Here is a 13,151-nt window from a genome sequence, read left to right as displayed (position 1 = left end):
ATACTGTTTTACCTACCCATTCAAAATACACAAGTACACCCATGGCTGTGTAATTCCTGATTTGTGTAAAACGTTTATGGAATGTCTAGTTAAAATTGAAGAGCACTCTTGGAGAGTTCAGTTCATTCTGTCCTCCTGAACTACTGTATGGAGAGGTGGCAGTGGGGGTGGGCTGTTAGAATAAATACTGGGGATGGGAGACATCCAAGAATTAGGACAAAAATATGTAACATTGTTCTCATTTTGAAACGGAAACACTTTGAAATATTTCAAACATTTTGAAATAGAATAACTAGGTTTGGGATGTGAGTGGTTCATTTTCTCCTGTGGTCCCTAAACTGTACCAAGAAACTTGGATTATTAGTATTTTGAATAGGCTCATGAGGAATTTTATATTCAAAATGTGTAATCTTTAAGGAAATTATAATTTGTACAACAGAGTTCAATTTCTCTCTGTACAGCAAACTAAAATTTTGTTATTTGTATCTTACTTTTAGAAATATGGTTAGAGCCATGGGAAAGTACCTTCATTGTTGTCACCATAATACTGGCTGTTCTTTTTTACTGGATCCAGTTCATAATTGTTGGTAAGTACTGATTTATTTCTCCTTTGCTGGGTTTTATGTTATAGGACAGTTTATACATGCATGTAACAAGGGAATAAAGGGAAAAAATCCGTGCCTAAAATGCAAAATGTCTACAGTTACACATTTTGTGCGGATGTAGATTATTAACTTCTTACCCTCTTGAAAAATAATGTGGACTACGATGAGAGTGCCTAGCACCCAGGAGGTGTAAGTATAAGGAGGTCACTGCAGTTTGTACCATCACTGTCTCTCCTGCAGTGCTCCTGCACCTTTTGAAAGGCTGGGCCAGAGGGTTTAGGAATTCTTGGCAAAGGCATGGGCTGTGATGCAGTGGCTGCAGCGGTTGGAGGAAAAGCCTGAAAACCTGGAGGAGCCAGCCTTCATTTAGTGCCTGCTCCCAACCTGCAGGCCTTCCACTCACCCTGCAGCCACCTGTGCCACAGCCCATGCTGTTGCCAAGGATCCCGTGCCCTTCAGACCTGGCTTTTCAAGAGGTTGGGAGTGCTGCAGGAGGAGGTGGTGGCCACAGTGGAAATTGCTAGCGCTGCTCTGGATGCTAACCATTGTGATTAATCCAAAGTCTGAGTTTGTAGTGTCTGTGAATGGGAATTCCTTATGTAATGATCAGCAGTAGACAGGAAGCTTGCCTGAGCCTGTTAGTCCTACATTCAAGTACTCCTGACACAAACCGTGTACTGCATACTATAGGCAAGCAGTACTGCATACTGTTCCTCCTTTTTTATAGAGATAAGGGATATCTCTTTCACTGTACATGCATGTTTCCTGACCAAAATCCTGCTAATAAGCGAGAAATATGTCATGGAGACAACATATTTCCCACTCATTCTTTCTAGTCTGTTTTAAAGGAGTACTTTGAACAGTACTCCTTCTGCGGAGGGGAAGTGAGAAACATGGATATCCACAAAATGGTAGCACTAGATAATGATTACGCAGGTTTGACTTGTTCAGACACAACTTGGATTGTGGATTATTCAAAGAAAACCAGTGGCCCTCATCAGTCATTCTTTTCCATTTTTTCTTTTTTGCCAAATCTCCAAGAGAGCATCCTCTTAACCTGCAGAACTTCTTCCTAGGCTACTAAGTCACCTACTCCTCTGCAGTAGGATCACAGCAGTAGAAGTTGTTTCCCCTGAAATTCTTCCTCCAAACAGTGACCTTTGGCTCACTCAACTCTCTCTAACTTCATTCGATGTGAATATAATGGAGGACTGCTAGGTTTGTCACTTTGCATCCTGAAGAGGCTCTTTGCTTTTATTAACTATGTGATAGAAATCCAACAAGTACAGTTTTTCCTGATAATGTGATAGAAGACTCTGAGAGGAAAACTACATCTATTGGAGGTTCAGTACCCTATGTCAGGGGAGACAAGGTTGCAGGCAGGGATCTCTCTCAGCCCTATCATGGAGATGCTGCCAGGGAGGGAACTTGGAACCTTCTGCTCTTCTCAGAGTGGCTCCATCCCCTAAGGGGAATATCTTACAGTGCTCACACTTCTAGTCTCCCATTCATTTGTAACCAGGGCAGACCCTGCTTAGCTATAGGGACAAGTCATGCTTGCTACCACAAGACCAGCTCTCCTAGATGGTGGAACATGCTTACCCTGATGTAGGTTCCACATATTCCTGGTGCAGAAGTGTGAGGACTTGAGAATTCCATGTGTTATATATTACAGTGTATAACTTAAAATGTGATTCATGGCCAAATGCCTGTTTTCCTAGGCATTGTGAACATAAATGTGCTTGTAATTAATGCAAGTCACAGATCTTCAAAGCTTGCTAGACACTTTTAGACATACTTTTACATAAAATATTATACTAAACTAAAAAGAGCCCCATTGTGCTGGAGAATACTTACATTTGTGTGATGTAATGTTTCTAACCCAATGCCTGTAGGCATTATTTCATGGCACACTGATTCAGTAAACATTCAGCATAGTAACAAAGCTCCTTCCTGAGCATTTCCAATTTATCACTGTGCTGCAGAGATAAACTAAAAGCCAACTATTGCATTAATATATTAGAAAACATGGTTATAGTAAGAAGAAATTACTTTTGACTGTCCAGCTTTTAAATGTTGTTTTGAATTGTACATCTGAAATATCCTACTTTTGCTTTTTCATACAAAAATGCATGCTGCATCTTTTCTACCTAATGCAACATCCACAGCAAAGATTCTAGGATAGAAATGTACCTGGCAGTTTGTTAATAGTGCCTAGGGCAGAATAGAGCACAGCTGGTGATGGTGAGCATTCAGTTTTTCCAACTTGCTTTTTTTGGAAAGCTTCCAAAGTGCTATATAAACCTATGAACTATCGGCCTAAAGCAAACCATTTCTTTAGCATTTGTTTCATTTCCCCCTTTACTGGAGCTCATCAGTGTGGGATCAATCACTGCGCATGCATGAGACACGCCAGAAATAATCAAACACCAGTTCCTTCCACCAGAGGGCGCCATCCCCAGTTCCGGTCCTGTCTGCTCGAAGGTTAGCACACTGAGAGTTTCCTCTTTAGGAGTTTTTGCTATTTTTCTCGGAATACCTTTTCTCTGCACTTCCCTCTCTCGTTAGAGTATGCAAGGGCAGCAAGGAGACTGTCTAGGCCATTTTCTTTCCTTTCCCAAAAGCTACAAACAGTTTTTTCTTTCTCAATTCGGCTTATTGGTTCCTCTTTACTTTTGTTTTTGATTGTCATTTGGATTTGCACATTTGTCTGCATTATTGGCAATCAGTCTCCACTATGGAGCTTGCCCATGTCGAGGAGGTGCTCAGCAGCTCTCTATCTGAGAGGTCCTTATTCCCTGACCAAGAGGCTCATGCCTTGCTGCCCGTTTTGGCCACGGTGGCAACGAGTTCTACTGCCACAGCCATTTCCACTCAGGCGGAGGCTTTGGGTCCGCCCCAGCTCTTATCACCTCGGAAGGCCTCAAAGAGATCGAAGCACAGCAAGGAGGCTAATGGGGGCAAGTTTAAAAAGGCTAAGAAACATTCCGCTTCCGTCAGACTTTGCGAGCGCCTGGTTATTCAAGCAGTATGTAAATGGACCAAACCACGGCCCAAAGCGCACAAAAGAGGAAGGACAACCATCACCCAGTGGGTGAACCATTGGCGTCCCTTAGTACCTCCCCTGTGGTCGTTGTAGAGGGGGAATCGGCTGGCCCGCACTGTTCCCCCAAACTCCACCCAAGCCAACCAGCAGAGGGCAACACAGCTAATGAGCCTGCAGGCTTGGTGGATCCTCTTGGGATTGTTTTAATGAAAGGTGGTATAAAAATCTAACAATAAATAAATAAAATCCAGGGGAAGCGGCTGCAGGCGATGCCTCTCCAGCGGACTCACTACTGGCTTCTGGGCCCTCAGGTAGCTGTGACACACACACCACACCCCCGCCAGGCTGGCACCCCCGCCCTTTCCTCCCGACATGGCCAGCTGGCTGAGGGAATTCTTCATGGTCGAATGCCTACCACTTATCCCTCAGGCATCAGCAGATCTGGCCCCTTGTAGACCTGCCTGTCCTCTGAAGGCCCCATTGCCTACTGCCAGAACATCGCGCCGGGGCACTCACCTCTCCTCCTCTTCCGCTGATTCTAGCCCAAGGAGGGAGGCTATACCTCCATTGGAACAGGGGTGCTTTGCTCAACTGCCCCACCATAGGTGCAGCCATCAACCACCATCGCTCTCTTTCTTCTGATTCTGGCTCTGAGTATGGTGGGTCTAAATGCCCCCAGCGGTCCAGAGATCCTTCACTGCCGGTGACCATGCCAGCCCCAGTGGCACCCAATTTGTCTCCTCCGACCCAACCCTCCCCGCCGCTGCCTAACTCCTTCCCACCCCCCATTATCTCCCCACACCCAGAGTCTGCCTCTGATTCAAATCAGGTGCTCCTGAACCCTGATGGGTCTGGTTAAGAAGATGGGGAACTGTCAGAGGAAAATTCCACCCCTGTGGCTCCTATTTCCTCTCATCTTTTTTCTTCATCAGACTTTGATGTCCTCTTGTCCAAAGCTAAGCAGGCTATTAATAATGTGTTCCCAGCTGATGTGCTGCAGCCCTCAGACCTAGATCAGAATGTTTTTCTCACCTCTTTGGGCCCTTCTACCGCCGTGCCTTTTCCATCTTTGTTCAAACAGGTGGTGTTGGCAGAACGGCAAAACCCAGCTTCGGGTAGGCCTATTGGGTTCTACTCTAGAAAGCACTATACCCTGTCGCCAGAGATTACCTCTTTGCTGGCTATTCTGAGGGCAGATCCTCCTATCGTTCAGATGGTGTCAGGTATGCTCCCTAATATTGAGAACCAGGAACAGTTAAGGTCTACGGAAAATAGAAAATATGATTTATTGCTAAAGAAGGCTCACGAGGCTCCCTCCATTGTCATCAAGGCAGCCACGGCTATTTTTGCTAGGGCCTGCAACCATCCACTCTGGTTCCTCCAGGGAATTCAAAATCACAGCAGGGCATCAACAAAATGGCTAAGGCTGCGGCCTTCATGGCAGATTCCAGTCTTGATTGTATACAACAGGCATCAAGAGCTCTAGCCTCGGGAGTGGCTCTTCGTAGATCTTTGTGGCTCAAGGGGTGGCAAGTAGATTCTAAGTCTAAGATTGCATTAACAGACTCTTCTTATTCAGGCACTAACCTGTTTGGTCCTTCCCTAGATCCGGTACTGGTGGAAACTAGGGATAAAAAGAAGGCTATGCCTACTATTAGGAAGGATTTTCACAGAGGTCCTCTCAACCCCGGTCATTCCTTTCAGAACCAAACACAAACCTATTACTCATCCTTCTTTCGTACAGGGGGCTTCAGGAATGCCAAATTTTGGGGCATGGGGAGATGCCAATGGAGACAAAGATTCAGAGGCTCATCCAGACCACAGGGAAACATAGCCTCCAACACTACTCCCCCCGCCCAATAAGCGACAATGACTCCCAGCCCATAGCAGGCAGGCTTCAGTAGTTTGCACGTGCTTTGGCTGTCTGTCACCCAAGATCTCTGGGTAGTCAACACGGTGTCTCGGGGCTACTTGCTGGACCTGTCCCTCGTCCCCCATGACTCCTTCTATGCTACCCCCACACTCCCGGAGAATGGGAAAACATCTTCTGATGAACGAGGCGATCCAACATCATCTTCAGATTCAGGCTATCAAGCCTATTCCCTGGATGCAAAGATGTTCAAACATCTACTCACGTCTCTTCCTGGTACCCAAGAAGGATGGCTCACGGAGAGCAGTACTGAACCTCAGACGTCTCAACGTTCATCAGAAAGAGGAAGTTCAGGATGGAGTTCTTGTGATCCATCAAGCAAGCAATACTACCAAATGACTTCCTCACCTCAGTGAACCTCTCCAAGGCATATCTGCACATTCCTATTCTCCCAGAGCACCAAAAATGCCTATGCTTCGCCTATGACAACTGCCATTTTCAGTACTGTTCTCTCCCGTTCAGCCTGAATCTAGGCTGAACGGTAGAGCACAGTACTCAAGTGTTCACGAAGTCAAGTGTTCACGAAGATAATGGTGGCCCTCACTGCCCACCTCCGCCTGCAGGGTGTTTGCATCCACTGGTACCTAGATGACCTCCTCATCAGGGCCTCGTTTTTTTTCAATAGCCCAAGACTATGTACAGCGCATCGTGACCTGCCTCAGGGACCATGGTTTCATTGTGAACCTAGACAAGAGTAATCTACACTCCTCACAGTCGCTTCAACACCTGGGAACCATTTTCCACACTGTACCGGCAACAGTGACTCTCCCACCCAAGAGGAGGAACAAAATCATGTCCACCATCTCCCCACTCCTACATGCGTCAGCTGTGGACCTAATGCTGCTAGCGCAAATTCTGGGGCTGATGATCACCACCATGGAGTGCATTCCCTGGGCCAGGTAGCACTCTCAACCTCTGCAATGGGTTCTCTTGCCATTCCAGGACACCATCATATCGGTGACCCACCACCCGGTTCACCTCTTGAGGCGGGTCAAGGAGTCTTTTCGCTGGTGGCTCTCACCGGCGCTAAGGAAGGGGTTACCCTTCACAGAGCCGCAGAGGATTCTGATTACAACAGATGCCAGCCTCATGGGGTGGGGTGCTATCTGTGAGAACCTTCCGGCTCAGGGATCCTGGTCCGAAGAGGAGAAGGTTTGGGACACCAACCGACTGGAGCTGAGGGCAGCCAGGCTAGCTCTCCTTCATTTCCAGACCTTAGTCTGGGGCAAGCATGTGCTCATTTGGACGGACAACACTACTACCAAGGCCCACATAAACTGCCAGTGGGGCACCCGCTCCAAGGGGCTGATGAAAGAATCCAACCTTCTCTTCAACTGGGCAGAAGAACGTATTCTTTCCTTAACCACAGAACATCTCAGCAGAGTGGACAACTGACAGGCGGATTGGTTGAGCCATCAGTCAGTGGATGCATTGAAATGGAAGCTGCATCCGCAGGTCTTCCACCAAATTTCCAGGCAGCTGGGCACTCCTCTAGTGGATTTCTTTGCATCTCCTATCAATGCCCAGATTCCTCGGTTCAGGTTTCTGTGTCAGCAAGCGGAAGCCATGGATGCTCTTCTGTCTCTTTGGCCCCCAGGGCTCCTCTAAGCCTTCCCACTGATTCCTATTCTTCCAGAGGTCATCAGAAAGTTGCGGCTAGAAAGGGCAGAAAGGGGTTCTGGCTTTCCTCCAATCCAAGCAAAACAGAGGGGGGATAAAACCCAACCGTGACTTTGGCGAACATATATGAAAATAATATATAGCAAACCAACAATGGAGATATGTATTAATAAACAATAGACCACTAGTAAGGAAATCTCAAAATTCTAACACTGATAAACAATTAATAATTAAACCAAATATAACAATTGAAAATAGAACATAAATTATAACATGTACAATGATAATCAAAGACATACAAAATGAAACATAAATAATGACATGAACAGTGATGGCCAAAGACTTCCTGCGGAGAAATAACTGAGCAGGGCAAAAATAGGGCTACTGGATAAGGTAGGCAAAGCTCAATATTGTCTGTGCAGGAATGAAAGTTCCAGATTGCAAAAAGAACCAAACTGAGCATAGCCTCAATGGAGTGTGGAAGTCATCAATCACAGACTAAGCCCACTCATGCCCTTGTAGGAGAATGCGAGCTTCAGTGTTAGAATTTTGAGATTTCCTTACTAGTGGTCTATTGTTTGTTAATACGTATCTCCATTGTTGGTTTGCTATATATTATTTTTATATACATATACCTCTCTCTGTTTTGCTTGGTTGTATTTCCGTGATCGCCCTTGCTTTTGTTTTGGTTTCCTCCAATCTGGCCTAGAGCTACAGCTGAAGTCATCTACACTAAAGCATCAAGTTTCAGCACTAGCCTTGGTGCTGGATATTGCAGATCCTGGCATGCAGTCCTTATATCCACACATCTCTCATTTTCTCAGAGGAGTGTTGAATTTGGCTCCTCTCCCGGTTCCTCGTTTTCCCTCATGGAACCTTAATAAAGTTCTGAATGCTCTAACGTCTCTGCCCTTTGAACCCCTGAGCTCTAGTCCTTTAAGAATTCTCTCCTACAAAACCCTTTTACTGGTGGCTATTACATAGGCCTGCAGGATTTCGGAGCTGGGCACACTCTCAGTTCTCAAGGAACTGTGCCTCTTTCAGCCAGATGCGGCTATCCTAAGATTGGACCTGACATTCTTTCCTAAAGTCAACACTGTGTTCCATCGCTCCCAGGAAGTCTTCTAACCATACTTCTGCCCCAACCCCTCCCACCACAAGGAAAAATTATGGCACAGTCTGGACGTTTGGTGCGCCTTGCGTTTTTACACCCTACTCACCAAGGATATCAGATAATCAGATGCCCTGTTCGTCTTCAGCCTCGCACACTTGGCCAAAAGGTGTCTAAGGCCTCCTTAGGGGCCTGGATTAAGGCATGCATTAAACTTGCCTACAAGTCGCAGAACCTGGTCCTCCCTCCGGGGATTACGCCATTATCAAATTCCCTCTTTTGCCGATTTTCAGGCCTCCTTTGGCCATAGGGTTCTACAACAGGTAGTCTAAACATCCTTCCCACCCAGGTCTTCGGAATCACTGCTTCGGCATGTCCCAACCTGATGAGCTCCAGTATAGGGGGGGAAGAGCATTGGTCTTACCTGTGAAGGGTTCTTTTTCCCTGTAGCTGGAGCTCATCAGTCCCTCCTGGATGTTTTGTCTAGGAGTTATTTGGTCTTTTACCTCTTGTATATAGTTGGAGGGGCCAGGTTCATTTTTGGGTGGTGGCAGTTGTCCAGGTTGCAAGTATTAGCTTATCTGCCTTTCTTCCTCTGCCTCCTTCTACCTGTCCTAATTGTCCCCTGTGGGGGATTACTGACTTTTTCTGTTTAATTCTCCTTTGAGTTCCTCTAGCATAATCTCAGCTCTCTCAGCACTCCACTTGTCAGTCACGGAACTGGGGATGGCGCCCTCTGGCAGAAAGAACTGGCATTTGATTATTTCTGGCCTGTCTTGAGCATGCTCAGTGATTGATCCCACACTAATGAGCTCCAGCTACAGGGGATAAGAACCCTTCACAGGTAAGACCAATGTTCCTTATTACAAAGATTAGCATGTTCCATTGAAAGAGAAAAAAGAATTTGGGGTCTGATCTGTTTCCTACATGAAGTTGAGGCATTATTGTAGAGGAAGCAATATCTTTGTTATTGTTTTAAAGGCTATGTGAGCAGACTAGATTTTAAAAAAATAGTTTGAATTGAATTATTATATGTATCTATTTCAAACAGTGTCGCTTTTAAAAATAAATTTGTTTCAAATGAAATCTGAATTTAATAGAAATATATAAAAGCCTAGAGTTTGTTACATTTAATCCATGACTCTCGCAAATTAGACTTCACTTTTGTGCAAAGAGTCATGGGGAGAATATCTTTTTTTTTTTTTGGAGATCAAGCATTCTAGGTATTGCACAGTAACTCATATTGTGGATTTCCTGGACTGGCAGTCCTTGCAGGTGACAAGGACCCACAGGTGCCACCCTGTATCTCAGCAGGATCACCCACTGCCTTTGTGTTCCTATCACATGCTCTCTAGCTACTTGAACTCTGCAATGTGTCGCTTTCTCAGATTAGTAATTTTGTGACTGTCACCTAAAAGCATAGTCACTTTTTGTCTATAGCAAGAAACAGTGTTCAGTCCTATAATTATCTTTATATTCTGCACACAGTATTCATGTTAATAATAATTATCTATCTATCTATCTATCTATCAAATTTGTACGCTGCTCCAAACTTTCATCTCTGGACAGTTTACAATAACATAAAACCAGTTAAAAACATATACAAAAACTTTAAAACAATTTAACAATTTAAAAATAACCAGAAATTAAAACCCAAAAATATTAGGAAGCTGAGAAAGCTTGGATGGAAAGATGGGTTTCAGGTGTTTTTTGAGAGTTGCCAGAGATGGGGAGGATCGTATCTCAGCAGGGAGTGCATTCCACAATCTCAGGGCAGCGACCGAGAAGGCCCGTTTCTGTGTAGCCACCAAATGAGTAAATGATCTTTCTTAGTTTGCTTGCATGTCTACACAGAAAGCCAAACAGAAATCTGTTACCATCACAATTACCCTTGTCTCTTAGCTATTTTTCTGTAATTCATAAAACTTGTGTGATGCATAATGGAAGGTTTTGAAATGCATTGCAAATCATATGTATGATTATATTGCAAGGAAACATGTGAATTACAAACAAAAAGCTTGAATTGATCTAAAGTGATCTAAATTGATCTTTTTTTAATTATTTAAAAGCGACCCACCCTGCTCATGAATGTATATTTGCCCAATGAAATAAGTAAGTACACAAGCTTTGCCCTCCCTGCAACATTGATTTAAAACCTGTTCTAAAGCTACAGTGGGGTTAGAGAAATGTGCCTTTATGTGAATGATGTCCCTTGCGATGGACAGCATTCAGTAGATGCCAGTAAAATAAACACATTCACATCATCAGCACAGTAGCACTGACTGATCTTTGAGAACAGAGGGGTACAGGAAGGATTTTTATTCCTGCACACAGCAATTGGAATGCTATAAAATTCCTGAAAGAATAGATTGTCAATGATGGAAATGCACTAAGGGGAGGACAGAGTGCATCCATGTTGTGTATACAAGCCCTAAGAATTTATTGTACTTGCCATCTCTTCTGTACTAGATACTTTCTATCTCCTTTCACTTCTTGCCCTGCCCTTGGAGGGATACAAGCAGTTTTCAGTAGAAGCACCATACGCTGTTTGTGCAGTTGTTCTTTAGAGTTCTCAAATGTACGCATTCTGTGAAGAGAACATCAGTTTATAAATGAGAACATACAAGAATTCTTAATCAGTCCTGTCCAAAATTGCTTAAAGAAACTGTCAACATTGATATTCTATGTTCAAAGTTTTTCCTTCCAAAATGCATAACTTAAAAACTGTATGTTTAAATATTTTGTTCTAACTTTGTTTCCTTTCATTTTTTTTTTCATTAAAGCAAAAAAATTTGACATGACATTTCTTAAGAAGATCAGCTTAAGCTGTGCAGGACTAATAGTCACAGTTGCTGCTGTGGCTGGCTGTTTTCTTTTAGTCCCAAGTAAGTGTCAAAAACTAATGTATCTTTACATAAGTGGAAGTTCTTGTAAAAAGAGAGTGGTTTTCTGTGTGATAATCAGAACCGTTGCCGACAGTTTGCTTCCATTTGATAGAACAGGAAGTAGGCTTTATAGCTCAAGGTCAGGAGGACGCTCTTCGGAACTCCCAGGCGTCCTTTGTGCCCAAAGCCCCAGTTCAGGCCGAGACCTTGCAGAGAGAGGAGCTCTGTTTGCGAGCTCCTCTCCTTTTCGAATTGTGGGGCACTGATCAACCCGAAGAGCGTGGGCCTTGTTGTGGTGAGGACTTGGGAGGGCAGACGGCGGCGGCTGTAGTTTGGGCTGATTCGGCCCATCATCGGCCGTGTGGGGGGTGGCTTCCTTGACCCGAAATCGGGCCTTGTGTTGGGCGGTTGGGTGGGTGGTCGGCAGCCGCGGCAGTAGTTTGGGCCGATTTGGCCCCTAATCCGGTCGCGGGGGGGGGCAGCTGGTGTCCTGCCGCCCCAATTATTCTAAAGATTATGGGCACCAAGCGGGAAAGCGGCGGGAGGGGTAAGTAAACCCTCCCGCCGCTCTTAAAGAACCCCCCCCACCCGAACCAGACCGCCCAGGTCCGGACCGGTCCGGACCGGTCTGGAGGCTTTTTAAATGGCCTCTGGACCGGTCCGGGCCCATCCCTAGATCAGGCCCACGGCCCATCTAGTCCAGCATCTTGCTTCACACAGTGTCCGACCAGATACCACCGGAAGCCCACAGGCAGGAGCTGAGGGTATACCCTCTCTCCTGCTGTTACCCCCCTGCAACTGGTATTCAGAGGCATCCTGCCTTTGAGGCTGGAGGTGGCCTATAGCCCTCCAACTAGTAGCCATTGATAGACCTCGCCTTCATGAAGTTATCCAAACCCCTCTTAAAGCCATCCAGGTTGTTGGCTGTCACCACATCTTGTGGCAGAGAATCCCACAAATTGATTATGCGTTCTGTGAAAAAGTACCTCCGTTTGCTGGTCCTGGTAATCAATTTCATGGGATGACCCCTGGTTCTCGAGTTATGTGTGTGAGAGAGGAATTTCTCTCTATCTACTTTCTCCACACCATGCATTGTTTTATAGACCTCTATCATGTCTCCCTGCAGTCATCTTTTTTTCTAAACTAAATAGCCCCAGGTGTTGTAGCCTTGCCTCATAAGAAAGGTGCTCTAGGCCCCTGATCATCTTGGCTGCCCTCTTCTGCAAATTTTCCAGTTCTACAATCTCCTTTTTTAGACGTGGTGACCAGAATTGTACGCAGTACTCCAGGTGTGGCCACTCCATAGTTTTGTATTAGGGCATTATAATATTAGCAGTTTTATTTTCAATCCCCTTCCTAATGATCCCTAGCATGGAAGTGGCCTTTTTCACACCTGCCGTACATTGAGTCGACACTTTCAATGAATTATCTACCATGACCCCAAGATCCCTCTCCAGGTCAGTTACCGACAGCTTAGATCCCATCAACGTATATTTGAAGTTGGCACTTTCATCCCAGTGTGCATCACTTTACACTTGCCAACACTGAACTGCGTTTGCCACTTTGTCGCCAACTCACCCAGTTTTGAGAGATCTTTTGGAGTGCCTCACAATCTGTTTTTGATTTCACTACCCGAAAGAGTTTGGTATCATCTGCAAATTTGGCCACCTCACTGTTTACCCCTAGTTCCAGATCATTTATAAATAAATTAAAAAGCACTGGTCCCAGTCCAGATCCCTGGGGGACCCCACATCTTACTTCCCTCTATTGTGAAAACCCACAGGCAAGAGGTATATGCATGCCCTCTCTCCTGCTGTTGCTCCCCTGCAACTGGTATTGAGAAGTATTCTGCCTCTGAGGCTGGAGATGGCCCACAGCCGTCAGACTAGTAGCCATTGATAGACCTGTCCTCGATGAATCTGTCTAAGCCCCTTTTAAAGCCATCCAAGCTGGT

At 45.3% G+C, this 13,151-nt stretch overlaps 1 protein-coding gene across 5 annotated transcripts in view; it reads left to right on the top strand.

The window, feature by feature from the left end:
- The window catches only part of CD47 (CD47 molecule), a 94,415-nt gene that overhangs the window by 57,061 nt on the left and 24,203 nt on the right, over positions 1-13,151 (top strand). For all 5 annotated transcript variants that reach the window (XM_053311718.1, XM_053311714.1, XM_053311715.1 and 2 more), the window contains exons 4-5: positions 498-587; positions 11,096-11,197. In XM_053311718.1, coding sequence (XP_053167693.1) covers positions 498-587; positions 11,096-11,197 — 192 coding nt within the window. The remainder of the gene's footprint in view (positions 1-497; positions 588-11,095; positions 11,198-13,151) is intronic.

The sequence above is a fragment of the Hemicordylus capensis genome, chromosome 3 (genome assembly GCF_027244095.1).
Source record: "Hemicordylus capensis ecotype Gifberg chromosome 3, rHemCap1.1.pri, whole genome shotgun sequence".
Lineage (NCBI taxonomy): Eukaryota > Metazoa > Chordata > Lepidosauria > Squamata > Cordylidae > Hemicordylus > Hemicordylus capensis.
This window is presented reverse-complemented; position numbering and strand designations above follow the sequence as displayed.